The following is a 21,708-nucleotide window of genomic DNA, read 5'->3' as shown; positions in this document are numbered from 1 at the left end:
AAAGTCTGCTTGAGTTAAGTTTCAGTAATCCATCAGCATCATATCCAAGAATATTCCAAATATTTTCAGAAGTCTTTCCCTAAAATATAAATAAACCATGAGAGCAAACATGAAATGGACATTAGAATATGTAGGAATTGGAGCAGAAAGTAAACACAACGCTTGAAACGCGCAGTCATAAGGTGGCTTGCTGTTGTCTGTAATGTCTCTGACTTCATATTAGGCTAGGTTTTATTCTATTGTACCATATCTGAGTGAACTCTTAAGGGGCTGCACTTCTTCTCAGCCGGTAATGGGCCTATGTGTTGTGACAGCGGGATGAGCAGAACATATGACTCATTACAATGCATCTAAATGGTTTCTTAATACTCTGTGAACAACACAAACCATGCACAGTTTTCAATGTTTATTAATGTTTTGTAAAAAATAAATTAAAAAAATTCATGTCGTGTTTCTCATCTGATGATTACAGTGGCTATTAAACATGTAAATAAATTGACACAATTTCAGTAAAAGCATTTATAACTTAATTTAAACAAAAACAATACAAGTGCATAACAAGTTTTTATTAGCGCATACACATAAGGGTTAAAGACCTTTACAATAAAACCTCCAAATTATTCCCTTATAATTATTAGATATAACTCTCAATAAAGTCACTTTTTTTTACCTCCAAAATTAATTTTATTTCACACTTGTAAATTTGAGTGAGAAACGTATCACAACTTTTAAACTTGTGATATTAAGCCCAAAAGTATATTGTGTGAAACAATAAGGTGCAAGAATGTTACAGCAAGTTGTATAACAACACGTAACAAATCATAAAATGCTTGGGAGAGAAACAGATTAAAATATTGTTCATTTCCACAGATAGACAAGCAGTTATAATACAGGTCATCGCATATAGGCTACTTAAGGTTAGGGTTAATCTAGCAAATATACCAGTAGGAAAGTTAACCCCGGATTTACAAATGTACAAAGAGAAATCTTGAATCCTGAATGCCCAGAATTAAAGCCTGAACAGCGGACAAAACAAGGAATAGTCTAGGATTTCAAGTGATACTGCAGTCCAATATCTTGTTTTGATCTCTCCAAATGCTAAAGGTAACAACACAAACATTTACAGCAAATTAGATTTCAAGTATGCCCGATCAGCACCAGCGGAAGCTTCCGTATAATGTGATGATTTTGAGATGCTTTAGAGGCATGGATTTGCATATAATTTCATATGTTGCATAACAGTACAAGTGATCATTCAAAATCTTGGCATGCTATATTCCAACAAACACTGAATGATCTACAGTGGGCCGATGCCGCCACTTTCGTCTGCACTTGGGTGTAACATCAAAGCTGGTGACCATCAAGACATGTGCTTTACAGAGGTTAACATGACGCTCTAGCCGTTCAGTGACCATCTCCAAAGCCTCTAAGTGCTCCAGAGAGTCTACCTCAAACGTTTGCCATAAGTCAACTGCAAAATACATAACACAAATAGCATTATAATTATGGATAAGACAGGAGTTTAAGCAGAACCATAAACAACCCTACAGTTTTCTATCCTGCAGTGCTTAACATTAAGTAATATACATAAGCAAATATTTTTAACCCTTACATTCACGGGTCCATTTTCCTTGGTCCACCATCAGATGATGCTTGGCATGTTCCAGCTCCCTCTTGAGAGCATTATACTTGAGTCTCACCTCTGCTATTCTCTGCTGTCGATGCTCCAGGAATTTCAGCTTTGCACTAAAGAGGACTATACCCTGGAAACGTGGATGACAAAATGTCAGTTTCCCTCCATATAAAATGTGAGATCTGAGATTAGCTTTTGGCCTTTCATCACACCACAGGTTTTTATACTAATGTAATATTACAGTTTTTCATATACAGACAAAATCAAACACTGTATGCAGCTAAGTTAACTTCAGTCTAAATCAAATCTTGCCTTTAAATAACCCACAAAAACCACCAAATACACAGATACACTGAATTACACACTGTGAGATTTATTTAAAACAATACGACCATGGTCGTTTACTACAGTGAATGAGCTATACATTTTAAACTCTGCAACATAATAGTACTACATAAATTAAAGTGAATATTCACGTAAAAAAGCAATTCCTGTTTATACAGTTTTGGTTTTGTGATAACAATATTGTTTTGATAAAATGAATCATCATTTGAGGAACAGCATCTTTGCTACTAGGGAAAAAACATTGTATACAACATTGTCAAATTTTCCTGAATGTGTTCAGTACATTGTTGAGTGAAAACTGTAAAAATATACATTTGTAAAACAAAACATTTCCCAAATAGTCAACAAAGAGTTGCATATTTTTCAATAATAAAAAAAAACCCAGTATGTATAAAGATTGCAAAATCAAATTTACTCTGAATCAGTATCTAGTCTCGAATTTGTGACAGAGTAAAAAAAAAAAAAAAAAAGGAAGAAGAAACAGATTTGCAGCTTGTGTAAAATGTGAAAATTGTGAAATGTGAAAAGTTTTTAGAAATTAGTCTTAAGGCTGGAATACACTAAAATCTGAACAGATTTCAGCACTTTCACGTTGTTCTAAACATAAACTCATGTTGCTAGAAGACGCATGACACATGAAAACGTGTTCTAAAAATGGATCAAAATATCAAACATGTTTGATATCCTCTGATTGGATGGAATCCTATCCAATCCAATGCCCATCACACACTACACGATTTTCTGTGAAATTAGTCAACTCCGACTGTCCAAAATCTGCAGATTGGCTCTGACTTTCGCCAACTAACGCTGACTCCTCCAGACTGCAAATCGGGGAAAAACCTGGACAAAATTCATGTAGGGTATTCCAGCCTTCACTTTTAGAAAACTGTGTTGCAAGTCAGGATACCTGGCTAAAGAGATTTTCATGTCTAAGCATGAGTCAAGTGCTACCAATTTAACAGACCATACAACAATAGCAGTTTGTGAATGAAATACAAAGCAGACAGATAGACAGACAATTTTTTCATTGACACATTTTGAACCTCACCTTGTTCCCCGCCCCACCTCTCTTCTGTACGCCATCTACATTATCAATCTCATAGACTTTAATTTCATAAGATTCAGAAACACCCCTATCCACCCGGTGCATTTTGGGCCCACTGAAGGATCTCTTCAGAGACTGGAGGTTGTCTTGAGATGGGCGTCTTATACCAGACCCTGTGGACAAAGACAATACAGTGAAAACCATGTTGTTTTTTATGCTAGAATACACTGAATTAGAAAATTCCTTACCTATGTTGGTTCTTTTCTTGGTACTTCTCGCCGCTTTAGCAGCACCGAGTGAGCAGCTCTGATCGCTGATGGAGTTGTGCGTTGAACTGCTGCTAATTGTGGCCTCACTGTCTCTTAGCATGCTTTCATAGCCGCTACTGACCATACTGCTTCTGTTATAGAGTAAAGCCGTTTTACACATGGCAGGAGGCAACTCTCCACTGAGAACACTGGTGGTGTCGCTGGCATGGCCGCTGCAGTGGTATGGTGTCCGTGGAGCTGTGATCCGACTGTACGGGGATGGTAACGTGTGAACGAAAGGTTTCATCGTCCCCAGTTCCTCATTTTCATCTAAATCAGACCCGCCTTGACTAAAAGCGGAAAGAGAATCTCTACTGCTTCTTAAAAGTTCAACTCTTCCTTTCCGGACTGCACCGGGCGACTTCAAACCACCGTTGTCCTGACTTCGGGATAGGGAGTGTGTTGACCAGAAGCTTTGGTTGACAGGTGCTCCGTTAGGGGAAAAGCTTGAGCTCCTGTTGATCGAGTGTCTGGTGGGTTTGGGGGACAAGTTTGGCATCTTCTGGATCTTTGAACTGGGTATGAATTTATTAACAGCCGTTGTCTTAGAGTGACCGTTTTTGGATGGCCGGGATGCATCGTTGGCATCATGCATGGGAAAGAACTGTGGAACCCTCCCAAGACTCTGACTAGCTCGACACCTTACAAAATCCTCAAAGTCTTCTTTAAAACCAAATGGGCTGGGTTGAGCTGGAAAATATTGTTCATCTAAAAGGCCTTTAGGAGCCATATCGATGAAAGCAGTCTCCTCAAGGTACTTGCTTTTAAGCCTTGCTGAGCTAGAATTACCTTTCAAGCTTCCTGTTGAGTTCCCGATATTACTCTCGTCCCAAGTTTGGCTCCTGCCGGATAATGCTTTCAGTTTTGCATTAAATAACTTGCTGCTCTCTTCAAAATGAGATTTCGTGTTGGTCTTAGTTTCAGTAGCATGATTTAGCATTGCACTTCTGGCTATTGCAGACTCTTCTTTTGTTTCTTTCCTTTTGAGGGTGGGACTCTGTGTGTATGTTGATGGCACATTGTCTTTGTTCCATTGCACAAGTCCGTCTTTCTTGGCATGTTGTTTCTTCTGAAGAGTTTCTTTTGGATAACATGGGTTCTTGTGTTCTGTGTTCATTTGTGGGCCATTCTTGATGTCTTTCTTTTTGTTTTGGCACAGCCAGCTCTGCTCGGGTGTAATTTCACAAGCATTTTGTCTGGACTTCAAGACTTCACAGTGAGGGTCAAGTTTAGCATTGGCTCCTCTAGGTATCTCCTTCACATCTTCTGTCAGCGGCACGTCAGACCAACAATCATGCTGCGGCAGGTCTATTGAATCAATGAAGCCGCTTACCTTGTCAATATGTGGATTGATTTTTGTGTGTCGTACAGCTGCATCAGATGAGGCCATGGCGACTTCATTCTCTGAAGTTTTTGCATTAGAGGTGCTATAAAAACTTGCTGTTTGTTCTTCACCTATGCTGCCAATAATCCTTACAGACTGACTTCCTGGTGTTAAAGCCTGGAGAGAGTGAGACTCATGAATACTTAATATTTTTGCCTTTCCTTGCTCGGTGGCCCCATGTATTGTTACCTCCTCAACCACGGTATACACAAGCTCATCATGTCCATTAAGATCGAGCGGCTGCTGAACGGTCACGGTAATGGTGGCCCTCATCTCTCGCTGGTTCTTTGCTGTACACTGGGAAACATCTCCATTCAAAGAGGCAGAAAAAGCCGGTGGGGAGCTCAAACTGGAAGATAGGGATGATGAAAAGGAAGAGGACGAGGTAGATCTCGGAGAACTCTTGCCGACAGGAGAAATTCGTGTCTCGGGTTGCTTTATGAAATCCGATAATCTTATTTTTCCTTGGTCTTCTAATTTCAGAGATAGTGAAGTGGGCATCATGTCCATTTTTTCATTATAAAGCTTATATTTGCTTGGAGATTGGCCAGACAGCATAGGATCACTTGGTTTGACTACATCTAGCTGTGGTGGACATGTATGAATAATCTGTGAATTTGAAGTACTTGGAATTTCCTCACTGTTGTGAATGATGGCAAATGTTTTTGATAAGTTTTCTTGTCTGGTACTATCATATTCCCTTTTGCTTGATGCTTGGATGTCCAATGAATTAGACTTCTTTTCAGTTTGGCTTAAGTGAGGTGCTTTATTCATTGTGTTCGTTTCCGGATCTTTGCATAGATCCAACTCTGTTCCGTCTATGTTTCCCAGTCGATTCTGGAGTTCTGCAAATGTGTTGCACTTCAGACACTCAAACTCTGATTCATCTGGCAATATTGTTGGCGTTGACTCTTCTCTAGTCTTTTCTTTTGATGTCTGCTTCATGCGATTGGCGATTGGTGGAGAGATTTCACAAAACTTCATCAACGAGAGCTTCTTGGACTCTAATTTGCTCTTGAGTAAGGATGGAATAATAGGCAAAACCTCTCTGCTTCTATTTGTAACCTCTTTATCAAGGAGGCCAGAAGGATCAACAGAGATAATGGTATCACAGGACTTGTCACTCCCAGGGTAAAATGCTGGATCACTAGAGAAACCAGGAGAGGAGAGATCTTGATCCAGTGTTCCTGTAGATTGGAATCTCAGCTTGGAGGAATTATGAACTCTCCTCTCATTGCCTAAGCTTCTTCCCCCAGGCGAGCTTGAGGAAGATTTCTGAAAAAAATAAAACAAGTAAAAATGTACAACTCTGCCCAAATTCACATCACTTGAAAACTGGAGAACACATCCATAATAATAAATATATTTAATAGTTAGATTATTAAATTATAGTAATAAATAAAATTTCTTAATATAAAAGCATACCCTTGTCTTCCTTTTCTGCCTTCGCATTCGAGAGACAGTCTGCATTGTACAGAGGCTTTCTGTAATGTCTTCAGACGAGGTGGATATATGGGCAATAATTGTTGTGGAGCAGTTGACATTGCTCAGAGAGTCTTGCAGGAGCATGGCTAATTTACTTTCCCTGTTTTGAACAAATTATCACTGGTAATTAAATGTAGCTACTTAAAGCAGAGTGATTTAATTAAGTAAAATTTATTTATGTTCATATACTATTAGTAAATTCCTACTTTTATAATTGAGATATACACAAACATACCTATTAGGGACATGTTTATGTCTGTTGAGATTGGCTGTGATAAAGTTTCCAAGCTCAGCGAGGCAGACTCCACAGTTGCTTTCACCCCTCTCCCCCACACAGCTCCCTAAATCGATTAGGCTCAGCTTGCTTTGATCCACATTCACTGAGGAAAATATATATTTTATTTTATTAAGAAATTAAACAAATAATATTAAATAAGCAACGAATGTTATGAAAAAGATCATATCATGAATGCAAAACAATCTATTTTATTATGCTGAAAATAGAAAAAACTATACAGTTTCACTCTCCTGGGTCAGTATTGCATGAGAAATGTTATCCAATAGGCCTTTGTTTATCAAGTCGAGTTCATCAAGATCTGTACTGAGAATCTGCACATGAACATGCATATTATTGAACAACATATTAGAGACATGAACAGAACTCACTCCCAGACTTGGTGCTGCTCCCTATGTGCTGTTGGCGAACATGCAGGGTGAAGAACATGTGACAACAGTGTAGCGGTCTCCGTCCACTGTCCAACGTCCCACTGCGAGATGCAATAGCTGCATCTAATAAGAAAGCTGCTCTTTCTGGGGTTGGAGCATTTAACACACTGTGGTTGCAGAGCTGGAATCAAGATAACACAATCCAATAAGGAGACTCTCAAGTAAATGGGAATGTCTCAATTAACATATCAATGAGTATATATTAAATTTGTATTGATTGCTCATGAATATTGATAATATGCCATGCAAAGGGTTATAAACTTCATGCAAAATGTTTTAAAGGAATATCATGGGTACAAATTTAGCTCAATCAACAGCATTTTTTGTAGTATAATGCTGATTACCACAAAAATTATTTGCACATGTCCCCGTCTTTTCTTCATGAAAAGCACAAATCTGGGTTACGTTGAGGCACTTACAATGGAAGTGAATGGGGCCAATCCACAAACATCAAAATACTCACTTTTTTAATAGTATAACCCCATGAGGCAAACAATATGTGTAATACTTTGTATTACATCCAATTTAAGAATGTAAGAATTATGCTTTAAAAAGAGCAAAAAGTGGCCCATCTCACTTCCATTATAAGTGGCTAACTTTTTTTTTTACTTATTTTTAAAGTAATAATCAACATTATGCCATAAATTCTGTCGATTGCACTTAACTTAATACTTAACACTGAATATTCCTTTAAATGCCACTCACTTGAGGCTTTTCCATCATCCAACTAACATTATAGGTAATTTTTCCATGCATTGTGCCCTCAGGTTGTCAGGCACTATTTTTTTGCAAAGCTGCTTTGGAACAATACGCATTGTGAAAAGTGCTGCACACATAAATAAAAGGTCAAATGAAATGAATTGCCTGTATTCCACAGACGGGGTCCTCTTTGAGGAAAGCATCTGGTTTATAGGTCTCCTTGGAGTTGCTTGTGTCAACATCAGAGAGTAAATCCCTAATGGCATTGTTTTCCCCACAGACCTCTACAGCTGACACGGAAACTGAGATGTTTGCCCATGTCTTGTCTTTCTTCCTGTTAATGAGCTTGAAAAGCCAAGAGATAGCACATGGAATGACTCCAAGGCTTTGAGTACAACCATCATGGCCAATCATGGTGTAAGACATTCCTGTAAAAAGATAAAAAGAAAGCGAGAATGCCATTTTTCATAACAGACCATCATTAGACAGAAAAGCCCCCCATAAGGGTTTTGCTAAATAAATCATCGTTCGGAATGACAAAAAGCCACAGCTTGCAATATGCTTAAATACATGGTGAATGACTTTACAAACTGGGGTGTAAAATGCGTTGTGGCAATGTCATGACCAATTAAATGTAAAGCACTTTACTGGCAGTCAAGCATGGGCCGCTTTAAAAGATTTATGATGTCTGGCTGGGAGCCAAGGGCCAACATGGAGGCCGGGTAATTCAATCTAGCTAATAGAGAATGATGTCATACTCCCAAAATCATGACAACAATCTCTACATGGCATTTGGAGGATAACAATTAATAACCTTAAAGGTAAATGACCGTGATGACCCACTGTGTAGCCGCTATGCCATCTCTTGAAGGAACAATATTTAATGCACATTGATTGAGAGGCCCCACAATTCACAAGTAGTGGCAAAAACCTGTGAATCTGAACCTTTCTGCATCAACACCATAGCTATGGAAGTCCATTTCTGCCACAGAGTAAAAAATTTAAAGGTGATTAAAAATTGTGAAATAAGACAGGCATACTGCAGTATATAGTCGAAGAGTGCATTATGAAGGTGCAAAAATGAGAAACAAGGTCACCATTGTGAGATTTAATGTCACATTGTGAGATGTATACATTTACACTCTGAAGATTTTTTTTTAGTATGAGAAATAGTCACATTTACTCTGAGTTAAAAAAACATCTACAATTAAAACTACAGAGCATTTATCACAAAACTTAGCACTTAAATATTATTCAACTAAAACATTATTGGGAGATAAAGTGACAACTGATATGTATATAAATTTTATGTAAGCAGTCTGTTATACTGTATTTACAAGCTATCATAATTTCTTTCTGGCCATTTAAATAACCATGCTGCACCAAAATGCATATTTTTGCTCAGTTTGAGCCGTCCGACGTCCTTGTCATTATATCATACTATTTGGGTCATAAAGGCCTGATGTATCAAATATGTTACAAAACATAAAACGCATTCGCAATTTTTTATTTGTTAGATTTTCTTATACATACACTTACATATATTTTGTCTTAAGGTTCAATAAAAGGTTCCATTTTAAAAAAAATCATATTTTTCTGACCATTTCTGCTTTACAGGGTAAAAAAGATTTTAATATAACTCACTTACCCACACTGGTTTGACCAAAGCTTAGGATGCAACCATCAGCCCCTGCAACCACACACTGAAGCACCTCACACAAGCTGTTCTCACAAACTTCAGCCTGAAAAATAATAAACTTTTTGTTTTGTTTTGTTTTTTAAACAACAACACTGTTAAATCATGTACAAACATTTCATGTACATTTCAAGGACCTTTTCCCGGGATTTGGCATTATTAAGCCAAAGTGCATTTAATAGAGAAATCGGCTCAATCGATTGTACTGGAGAAGAATATCCCGATATTGAATATCTGCACTCAAGTGACCAAATCCGAAAGTGTTGCAGATGTTTGGATATTATGACTCAGATGGGCTCCAGACATTAGACAGATCAGTTTTCATATCATGAGACAGAAATAACAAAGCAGTGGCCCTGACCTGGGTTGAATCGTGGCCAAAGGCAGCATCAAAGGTGAAGGTCTTTGAGGAGACTGTAGTGCCAGCAGTCTGTCTCTGAGGGGTGAGGGTGGGTACGTTCAGCAATGTGATCTGTTTCTTGTGCAGGTCCAGTTTGAAAGAGTAGGACTGGGAGGGGTCTGACTCAGGAACCGAACAGACTCGCAGCATCACTTTGACCTAAAATTGGGGGAAAAACACAAAACAATATACTAATTAGATATTACAAATAAATCTAAAATCTAAAAAGTGCTCAATCCCATAAGGCAAAAATACATAGTCAATATATATATATATATATATATATATATATATATATATATATATATATATATATATATATATATATATATATATATATATGTATATATATATGTATATATTTAAATATTAAAAAAATTGCCAAAATATATTTAGCTAATATAGTTTTTTTTAACATAAATATATGGTTTTTAATAAGTTTAACTTACTTATATAAATGTATATTAATGGCCAAAATATGTATAAATCCAAAATATATTGTGCACATTACCCAAAATGTATTTTAAGATTGAAAATGTATACTTCCTCCTTAAAGTACTTTTTGTAATAAATTTAGCATTTGAATGTTTACATAATAATTAGTGATGTCAATTCGATTAAACACGGTTAATCGCATCTAACATATATGTTTTTTTGTGAATATATATTATTATATTTATATATAATTAAATATAGTGTGTGTGTATATATATACATACACACACACATATATTTAATATATATATTAATATAATAATTTATATACGCACACATGTAAAAAAAAACTTTTATGTTAGATGTGATTAATCGAATTGACAGCAGTAATATATATATATATAAACAGTACTACTTGTGAAGTCCTAAACCAGAGAATAAGACAGCTAAAACCACCGTGGTCAACATTAAAATCATCAGTGCCATAATTTTACTGAGACAAAAAATATCATTGTTCCTGAAACTATAACAGTAATATTTAAGACATGAAATATTCCAATTTTTAAAGCATGATGTCATTGAACACAACTAAACCGAGTTTAGTTTAATGCATTGTCCGATATCTAATGGATTTGTCTAGTGATATTATCTTCTCTGTTCTGAGTCTGTCAAATCATATTTAAACGAAATGAATTATTTAAGAACCCATTATCTCTGCTACAGTGGCTGGATGTGCAAAGCTGAGTGCGATCTTGCTACCAGGTGCTACCCTGAGAGCGATAATTTGAAACTCAAGATGAGTCCCATCAGTGTGAACTGTGGAGAGTGAAGTCAGCTACAATTAAACTAAATTGATTTCCCTTCCTCGATGGTGTGATGGACTGAGAAGGCCATTAACATCACGTTCAAAGGTCTTCTCTAAAATGTGAGACATTTAAGATCAGCCACATCCCAAGGTCAGACTGAGTTTTCCTGAAGTTTTCTCCTTCAGAAAGTTGTAGACAAAGACACATGTGTTTAAAATGATGTACACTCAAGTGAGATCAAGACTCCAGTCATAACAGAGTAGGCTAACAGAAGCTGTTTCATTTACATGGAACATAATGTTACATGGAACATTATATATTTTTCACATATTTTACATAGTTGCAGCACGTCTCTTCCCAGTCTGTCAGTAACGCTCTGTTTAGTTTCTGTCTCTATGAAGCCCCTCCTTCTGAATAGCGCAATGTGCTGTGATTGGTTGTCTGGACCAGTGTGTTGTGATTGGTCAATTGCTATGAGCGCGTTTCAGAAATGTCACGCCCCTTACCATAACAGCGAGTTTTAACACAGAACTAACGCAACTCAACCAGGCCTAGTCCCCTTTATTTGCATAAACCTTGGGCAGGAATTTTTTTAATGAGAAATATTGCGACGTGTACGTTCCCGGAAGAAAACAATCTAAGTGTTTCATGGGGGCTGCCATATTAACATCACATGACCAGCCAAAAACTACTTGTTTCATCCTAATAACACTGTTATTATTGTACAGCTTTGCTCACAGAATAAATAAATAATGGGTGTATGGGAACAGGGCATTTTTGCCATGGAAGCTGTATTCCGCCACTAAGGAAATAAAAAAGTTACACTTTTTCATAAGGTTTGTGGTAAGTAAGATTTGTATACTTTATACTATTTAACACTTATATTCAGCAAGGATGCATTACATTGATCAAAAGTGACAGTAAAGACATTTATAAATGTTACAATAGCTTTTCTTTTGCACCTTTTATTCAAATATTAGTAAGCACAACCATAGTTCGAATTACAGGGGGTACTGGGGGGTACTATACCCCCCAATGAAGACCCAGTACCTCCCAAAGGGACAGAAATATCAGTTTTGGGGGGGGTCAGATAATTTTTCTGATATTGTGAAAAAATATAATTAGAGTTACAATAGGCTACAAGTCAACTCCTATTTTCAATGTAGGAACATTTTAATGTAAAGCGATTTCAGACACCCCTATTGTGGACCGTACCATTTTTAACCACCGTGGCTAGAAGCAACGGAGATAGAGAACGGTTTGCTGCTGACCTGCATGGATAAATGTAAGTTGCTAGCTGACGTCTAGCTTGTTGATTTTACAACCTTCATTTATTAACGTGTTTTGTTCTTTCATAGCTCATGTCACGTCTTCATACATTGAATTACCGGCTACTTACCTGCTACTTACCCACTGAGGCTAGTTAAGTGGACCTTAGTTACCAAGGTTAGTTAGCAAGGTTAGGTAGCAAGATAATTCTCAATTTAAATCAAATTTACATTGTGGTGAGTTAAAATCAGGGGCGGATCTACAAACAACATTGTTAGTGTATTAGAGGCGTGGGCGCGATCGAACTGTGTGTGTGTGTGTGTGAGAGAGAGAGAGAGAGAGGCGCGGGCGCGATCGAACTGTGTGTGTGTGTGTGTCGTATGACTAAATCTGTTCATATTTCCTCAAAACTCACTAGAAGACATCATTTGAGGGGTCTTTTTTTTTTTATCTCCTGGGGAGCAAACCCCCCAAGAATTGCTTTTTCACAAAGTACAATTTAAGTATAGACTACACAGACTGTTGATAGTGATTACACAGAGAAAGGGTCCACAATTCACAAATTAAGACCCTCACCATCCAAAAACCCAGCTACATCTCTGATTTGACTCCCACTCCGTGTAATGTAGGTGTAGAGAACAAAACACATTCAATGAAAACCGTAGCATTTTAAATTATGAATAATGTCCATGGCCCCCCTCCTGAAACCTCATGCCACCCCTTTACCACCCCAGGTGGTAGTATGGTTTTTTATAGTATGCTCCTTAATCACATTAAAGATTGTGTTGATTTGACACTGACTACCATAGACTACAATGGAAAATTGGTTTCTGTTTATACAGTATATGAGAGGGTTGGGTCTTACCTCCAGGTCTTATGAAATCTAAAAATAAACCAAATCAATATTTCATGAAATAGGCAATAGGCTTCTTGAAAAGGTATTACTTTTACTAGTAATTAGAATGGTATTTCAGTGCACTTAACTTCTAACTTTTGGGAGTTGATCAAAACAGTTCTCTTTTGGATATATAATAACAATGAGATATTCTGTAGCCTACTGATTATCAGTTTGTCGCATGTTTAGACCTTGTATGTGTGTTGCACAACACATGTTGCACTTGGCGATCACGGTGGGGATTGATATGGTAGTGGACCGTGATGGTCATAGAAGAAGTGAAGGGGCAGTACCCCCCAATTATGGTGGGGTAATTCGCACTCTGAGCACAACTGTTTTCAACATGAAGAAATTTTCTTGAGAGCCAAATCACTATTTTTTTTTTAGCATTTTAGAAGAGAATCAAGAGAGACTTACAAGAGACTCATGAGAGACTACATTCAAAACGCATTAAAAAATCTTTCCACAGTAATGTAAATTTGACTTTATATCAGTCACTCACAACTGTAATTGTCCGGTAACACTTTAGTTTAGGGACCAATTCTCACTATTAACCAGTTGCTTATTAGCATGCATATTACTAGGATATTTGGCTGTTTATTAGAACTTATAAAGCACATATTAATGCCTTATTCTGCATGACCATATTCTACATCCCTTAATCCTACCCAATACTTTAATTAAAAAACTACTTTACTAACTATTAATAAGCAGTGATTAAGAGTTTGAGGCAAAAGTCATTCTAAATAGTTAATTAATAGAAAGCATTGGACTCTAATCTACAATGTGACCAATTGTTTTTCACAAAATGTTTGACTTTTGTCTCATAATGTGACATAATATCTCACAATGCAACTTTACATCTCACAAAATTTGTTTATTTCTTGCAGTGTGTTCTTACTTTTACTTTAAACTTAAACTCATTTTTACTCTCAGGAAGAACACAGGCTTTCATATTTATACAATCAGTAAAAATCATAAAATAAACAAAATTACTGCACCTCTGTATAATATTGCTATTATATTATTGTCTCTAATTTATCAGCAAATGAACAGCTACGATAATCTAACAATGCAATATTACGTAATAATAGAAGCATCCATAAGTTTTGGTGTTTTTTAGTAGCAAAATTAAACAATTAACATTTGTAGTAAACATTTCAGCCATACCTTCCCCATCCCAGGCGTTTCCTTGCTCTTACTAGCAGCTTGACAAATGTTGGCTGGTACTGGAGGAGGAGACTTCTGCATGAGGCTACTGAAGTTTGTCAGCTGTTGGGAAGCAGCACTTTCTGAGAACCGCCTCCCTCTTCTAACCATTACATTCAGCTTTTGTGCAGCCCTGTGGATGTTCAAAGATTCGACAGCGTTTAGCTTAGATGCAAGTACATTATCAAAGCATTTATTTCTTTTTTACAAATCACACCTTTACCAAATCAGTTTATTTTTTTATTTTCTGGTCAGCTCCTATTACCTGACAAAGAAAGACAAGGCAGCAGAGGTTCCTGAAGGGAGCAGAGAGGACATACTGGAAGAACGGGCTGGCTGTGATGTGCCGTAGTTGCATAGTGCTGTAGAGGTCACATTCTCCTTCTCAAACACCTTTACTGCGTGTGAAGGACTCTGGGAGGACTGAAAAAGAATTATCTTCATTGATATTGACAACCTCAGTAACTAGCATAGGTTTTCATGCTTGAATGTCCAAAAAACATTATATTTTTTCACATATTTTACATAGTTGCAGCACGTCTCTTCCCAGTCTGTCAGTAACGCTCTGTTTAGATTCTGTCTCTATGAAGCCCCTCCTTCTGAACAGCGCAATGTGCTGTGATTGGTTGGCTGGACCAGTGTGTTGTGATTGTGACGCCCCTTACCATAACAGCGAGTTTTAAAGGGGCATTCGGCAACTATTTCAGCTTAATAAAACCGTTTACAAATCATTTGGATGGTTTAATAACCTGTTCTGGTGAGAATGGTGACTTTCCCCGCACACCCCAGCATTCCCAGGTGGAAAACCAACCTTGCAACATGAGGATTAACGTCCCGGTATATTAGAAATAGGAAGTCTCGTGTAAAGCGAGAACGAGCGAGAAACACAAACTGCTTTATTGCAATTCGACATAAACACACACGACCTCAATGTGTATGATGTATTACCCACCTCGGTAGACACAGCTCCACACGATAATGTTGGCCGGCTCCGATAATAACAAATGCACATGAGCAGCGGTAGAAAGGAGGAGGAGAGGCCGCAAGTGAGTTTATTTTAACGACATTGTTGTGAAATATACGCCTCACAGCTGCAGGGGGAGCTCGCTGAGAAAACATGCGACAACAAAAGTGAAAATCCGCGAAGAAATAGCTAGGATTGCCGAATGCCCCTTTAACACAGAACTAAAGCAACTCAACCAGGGCTAGTCCACTTTATTTGCATAAACCTTGGGCAGGATTTTTTTTTTAATGAGAGATATTGCGACATGTACATTCCCAGAAGAAAACAATCGAAGTGTTTCAGGGACTTCAGAAACTGTGCTTATTCATAAATAACTCCCTTTGGAGTGCTTTGTACCTTTTCAGACCTTTTTCATGCTCAAACAGCAACATTTCACACTAAAGAAAGTTTAGAATGTAAAAAAAAAAAATCCTCTTTAATACAATAAACTGGACAGACAATATGTTATTTTAGTTCATTCTGTTCTAAAAAAATAAAATTCAGAAAAAAACTGATGTCTGTGTGAACACTACCATTGAACTTGAGTGTGTTTGATGCAATGCAGTCAGACACTATTATTAGGTATTGCCACTACAAGCTGAGTCATATGTGCAGATGAAGTCATGAACCTTCTTATGTGTATCAGCATACAGGCATGAATGAGGCTGCAGGCGCTGACAGGACGAGTCATACTTCAGACCAAAATCTAACCTAATATTCAGACAGCATTTTGCCTATGCTTGAGAAAACCATTGCTTGCCTGCAGTCCTCCACATATCCAGAGTCACTCCCTGCCTTTATGTCTCATCAATGCTTTTATCCAGCCATGCGAAATAGGAGCCCCCTCTCTGCTCCCCTCCATTGGCAGAATGTAACGGCAATTAGCACTGGGAGCAACCCTCGGGCAGAGACGGTAATATTGCCTCAACTGTTATTCTTTCCTCTGTCTCTTCTTTCTTTCTCTCACTTCTCTGTCCTCCAGAGAGAATCTAAGATTTAATTATGTGCACGTCTTATTTCCGCAGTTACGCTTTCCATTAAAACATGCCTGTCAGTGTTTAGTGTTTGCTATTTCAAATAAAATACTAAAAAAAGCATCTCGTCTGCTTTTACTTCATGCAATAATCTTTTTTTAAATTTTTTTATTCCACTTCAAGGACAGAGAATTTACCTTGAATGTTTGTGTAATGAAATGGAGCTGGACTAATGGACTAGGTCTGCCGTAAAGCTCTCGGTCAGCGTCGCATAAAGATCTGGTACTGAGTGCTTATGGAGCTGTCTGAGATGTTCACTCTCTGCCGCCCTTCCATAATGCATTCTCGTTTCATCTGTATTTACGAGCGCTGTGTATGAATATTTCACTGGTCATTAAATATTACAGCGAAATTGATCAAGCTTCTTTTTTTCCTGACTGGCTTCTCTGTGGTATGGATAAAATGTGGGTTTAAGCATTAACCAGGAAAGTGCTGTGTCTTCTGCATCTGGACATAATCAAGGCTGATTAGAGGGTTGTATATCATAAGATGGCACACATGACACGTGTCCTGGTAAGTCCTGGTGGGCAGACATAGCTATGTATATTTAATTGGTATACTCTTACATTATGCACACAGATGGTGTAGTGGATATAAAATATGAAGAGCACAGAAAGGTCTTCTTTCTTAAAATTATTTGGAAAAGGAATACATACATAAGTTCACCAAGGCTGCATTTATTGTATCCAAAATACAGTTAAAATATTGTGATATTATTCTAATTCAATATTTTTTTTTTTTTCATGTGACGCAAAGCTGAATTTTCAGCAGCCTTTACTCCTGTTGTGTCACATGAGCTTCAGAAATCATTCTGATAAGCTGATTTGATGCTTGTAAATATTATCAATTTGGAAGTGGTTGTGCTTCTTACTATACTTATTTTTGTGGAAACCATGATACATTTTTTTCAGGATTATTTGTAAAAGTCTTCTTTACTATTAGTTTTGATCAGTTTAATGTGTCATGGCTATACAATTGTTTATTTCTATCTAAAATGGTATTCTTTGTTTAGTATTTAGTATGAAAGTGTTCACCAAAAGTAGTTCACCCAAAAAATGGAAATTCTGTCATCTTTTACTCACTATAACAACGTTTCAAACTTGTATGGTTTTCTTTCTTCTGTGGAACACAAAATAATACAATTTGAAGAATGTTTTAACTGTTTTTGTCTGTACAATGAAACTCATTTGGGTCCAAACCAACACTGGACCCAACTAACTTTCAACGTATGGACAAAAAACCACTGAAACATTTTTCAAAATATCTTCTTTTGTATCCCAAACAAGAAAGAATGTCATACAGGTTTAGAAAGACATAAGGCTGATTAAGCGATGACAGGATTAACATTTTTGGCCATACCAACCCTTTAAAGACTTAAAGTGTTTGTTTAAACCAGTGTTTCTCAACCTCTCCTGCAGGGACCCCCTGACAGGACATGTTTTTGTTTTAACCCTGAAATGGCACACCTGATTCAATTAATTAAAGGCTCAAACGCTTAATGTGTAGTTGACTAATTGAATCAGGTGTGCCATTTCAGGGTTAAAACAAAAACATGTCCTGTCAGGGGGTCCCTGCAGGAGAGGTTGAGAAACACTGGTTTAAACAATGGCAAAAAAAATAAATCAAATACATAAAAAAATATGTTGGCCTACCTTTTGAGATATTGAATTGATTCCTTTACATGAAGACAGGGGCCACAGGGACTCCAAATGTTGACGTCCCTTAATCCAGCAATCCGGCCCTGCATTGCTGGGCCTCTGATGGGGGTCTGAGACAACAGATCGGTGGCTTGAGGTTCTGGGGAGCGTTTGTGAGCCTGAGTCAAGGCTTGTGGATGAGATGTTGGCAGTGGTAGGTGGAGCCCATATGGCCCGGTCCTGGGTGAGGATCGTGCGGATAGCCTCCTGCTTCAACTGGCTAAAGTGAGTGGAGCAGACGCCGCAGCGTCCGTCCACGTTGCCCCAGGCTTCTACAGTACTGGCAGGTGGTTTCATGCTCTCATAAAGATGAATGAAGACTTTGGGATCCTGGGGAACAGAAAGAAAAATGTTGTTGGTGACTGTTAACTCAACAGATCAAAAACGACTAAAAATAAATGCACAGATTATTAGTGAAAATTGCTTATAGAGTATTAATCAAAGTATACTTTAACTGTTTTTTCCATAATGAATTTTTAAAAATATATTATATCAATATTGTAACATTATTTTCAAACCAAAAACGCCTTTTGTTGACATGATAAATAATCACATCCATCCATATTATAGGGATGGTTCAGCCAAAAACGAAAATTGTGTCATTATTTACTCACCCTCGTGTTGTCTCAAATCTGTATGAGTTCCTTTGTTCTGTTGAACACAAAAGAAGATGTTTTGAAGAATGTTGGTAATGAAACAGTGGATGGGCCCCATTGACTTCCATAGGGAAAAAAATACTATAGTAGTCAATGGCTACCGTCAACTGTCTGGTTATCAACATTCCTCAAAATATTTTCTTTTGTGTTCAACAGAAGAAAGAAACTCATGCAGGTTTGGAACAACAAGAGGGTGAGTAAATGATGCCACAATTTTCAGTTTTGGGTGAACTATCCCTTTACAAATCTCATCCCTCCTTTATCCTAAATTCAGTAATTGCTCAAACCATCTTAAATTTCATGAAAAAAGAAGTCAGAGATTTTGAGTTTACTAAAAAAAGACAAGAAATGATCCACTAACCTATTTCTCCCCACCACCAAATAAAAAGACACATGCCAGCCGCAAATACATCTCTAGCTGATCACATTATAGTGTAATATACTTTATTGTTCTCCTCTGTTGGAACTGAGTTTTCATATTCCATCCATTATGCCCCATATTCCAGTGCAATCAGGGCTAGACGAGTGTCATATGAATCTCAGACCAACTGCAAAAGCTAATCGATTTAAACTCGTTTCAAGGGAAGGGGGAAAAAAATCATGCGCCTCATATGTAATTGAAATATGAGACATACTCTGGCTGATGGGGCGGACATCCATGCAGCAGTCCACATACCACCCAACACAAGTGCATTTGGTCCTCACGACCTCATCTCTAAATGTGTGGTATTCCTTTCTAAATGCATGCAACTTGATGATATAAGAAATATACTTACTTTGGTAGAAATGTTTCCGTCAATTACTTGTTTAAACGCTTCCCCTTTGAATATGCTGAAATAAGAGATGCACTTTTTACACAAATGTCCCTTGTCGAATAACGTCTCTCTTTTCGTCCCAGTTGACTTGACGGAGTTGTATTCGAGAGGGTAGCCGTCTAACGATTCTTTGGGCCATTTTGACCGTAAGAGAGTGTGAGTGAGGGGTGTCGGGAGTGAGCCCGCGCACCCTGTCCATGGTGCTGCATGGGAATCATATGCTGAAGAGCCAGCGCCTTCGGGCGTGGGACGCTCCTTATGCGCTGCATGACCCTTCAACGCGGGACTCATTTTAACGTTGGTCATCTGTGAAATATACATGCAACCCGTGCACTATTCATTTGTAAGGATAGGCAAATTATACATATTAATAATTAAACAATTAAATATTGAATCATACTGAGATATTATGTAATATAACTGAACTTACAAATTGTGTGTAGGCTATTACTTTATTCAATCACGATGCACATAGTAAGTAGCCTATTCACCTTACCATAAACCGCGGACTGCCTGTTGTTTCACAATATCCTGTTTGATTCTTCATATTCGCTCGATAAAGCTCCTATCCTTCACAAGAAGTTTCCATTCGTTTCAAATAAAAAAACTATTGCGTTTCACGAAAAATCTGACTTTACTTGGTTAAAAAAAAGTGATGTCCTAGAGGAACATGCACTGATTTTGCGCACCGCCTTTATGTTATTGGACAACTTGGTTATCCGGTGAGTAGCGGTGAATATATTATTTCTATTTACGCATACAAAAAGTCCTTGAATTAAATCACCCCCTGCGAGCTGTTATTTAAGTTACCGTTGTTTTTAATATTCTACTCGTTAACTTTCCTTAGGAAAACTGTGCATGCAAGGATGAAAAATAGCTTTTTATATTCGTCCTTGGGTTGTTGTTGGATTAGGTCTTCATCTTTTTTGTTCTCCGTTTACAGTACCACCCACTTGTCATTGCTCTAAGGAATAGATCACACTGTTGTGGTTACCGTACTTTAAGATTGATCATGAGATAGCGCCACCCATCGAACAAAACGTAGATTTGCAAACGGCAGTGCTGCCCACATGTGGATTGATTCGAGACACTGCAAACTTTGGAAATGAGTGTGCCTATTCAGTTTATTTGCATCGTCACACAGCACAATAATTTTGAATGACTGTGTTGAATTATACAGAATTGAATTTGATCAAGCATTAAATAACATAAATTTTACAGAATTATGTATGAATTTCTGGTTATTTTTCGGAAAATATTTTTTCAGTTTTGTTCGAGGTGTTTAAATCAATATACTTTCAACAATTAAAGGTATAGATCACCCAAACATTTAAATTAATTAACACACTGTCATTAATTACTCAACCTCTGTCACGGTTTGGGGAGATGAGGCGAGGACTCAAACGCAGAAGAATAAGGCTTTAATTAACCAAATAAATAAAACGAACAAAAACTACCCTGAGGGAGAAAACACTGACTTGACAACACACAGGAGGAACAAACAAGTGTAAAAATACGACGGCAAACCAGCACAGGACTGAAAACAAAAGTAGAATAAATTGGGAAGCAAACAAGAGGGTAACAAGGGAGGACAAGTGGGGGAAATAATCAGGTAACAAGATGGGCGGGGTTAGACAATCGACAGGAGAGCACATGGCACAAGGAAACATACATGATAAGCCATGTGCTAACACAAAACCAGACATGAACACAGCCAATGAGAACTCATAAGCCACGTGTTCCCACAAAACATGACAACATGAAAGCACACAGCTAGCACAAGCTGTTTGCTACGAAGTACAAGACAAAACAGGAGTGCCAACTAGCCTCTCCCTATGGAGGATCCCTATACCACTCTACAGATAAAGCGTTGTGGAATTTTTCGGTTCGCGTACCTACCCAAAGTGATTAGATAAAATGAAATTCTGCATCAAAATTTATAGACAAGACAAGTAGTTTGTTTAGGCATGGTTTGTAAGGAATTACAAACCTGCGCACATATATTCAAACGCAGATAACTATAGAATCAATTCTTAATGCGCATGTGAACGAGGTCTATCAGAGGTTCACGTTTTAAGTCTGTTTAGAGAGAACGGTTTCGTCTTAATGGCCCCTAATTTAATAACAAATGATCATTTAGACGGAAGTGAATCAATCAAAACTAACTT

The 21,708-nt window shown here is 37.6% G+C and overlaps 1 protein-coding gene across 2 annotated transcripts; it reads right to left on the bottom strand.

Annotated features, from left to right (window-relative positions):
- Positions 1–391: 391 nt before the first annotated feature.
- Positions 392–20,523, bottom strand: kif26bb (kinesin family member 26Bb). 2 transcript variants are annotated; one of them, XM_077219833.1, is made up of 15 exons: positions 20,037–20,523; positions 19,502–19,846; positions 18,025–18,399; positions 14,601–14,758; positions 14,297–14,468; positions 9,683–9,880; positions 9,274–9,367; positions 7,791–8,053; positions 6,867–7,047; positions 6,436–6,580; positions 6,141–6,300; positions 3,272–5,990; positions 3,027–3,196; positions 1,613–1,763; positions 392–1,471 (listed from the first exon to the last, which is right to left on the bottom strand). In XM_077219833.1, exons 1-15 carry the CDS (start codon positions 20,085–20,087, stop codon positions 1,272–1,274), a joined length of 5,382 nt encoding a protein of 1,793 aa, XP_077075948.1. In that variant the 5' UTR covers positions 20,088–20,523; the 3' UTR covers positions 392–1,271. The 2 variants fall into 2 exon arrangements, with proteins under 2 accessions (XP_077075948.1, XP_077075949.1); XM_077219834.1 differs by having other exon boundaries at positions 20,032–20,513.
- Between the last annotated feature and the right edge of the window lie 1,185 nt (positions 20,524–21,708).

Source organism: Siphateles boraxobius, unplaced genomic scaffold, assembly GCF_051911475.1.
Source record: "Siphateles boraxobius isolate OS27281-9 unplaced genomic scaffold, OSU_SipBor_1 8, whole genome shotgun sequence".
Taxonomy (NCBI): domain Eukaryota; kingdom Metazoa; phylum Chordata; class Actinopteri; order Cypriniformes; family Leuciscidae; genus Siphateles; species Siphateles boraxobius.
The sequence above is the reverse complement of the archived record's forward strand: the minus strand, read 5'-3'. Positions and strand labels throughout refer to the sequence as shown.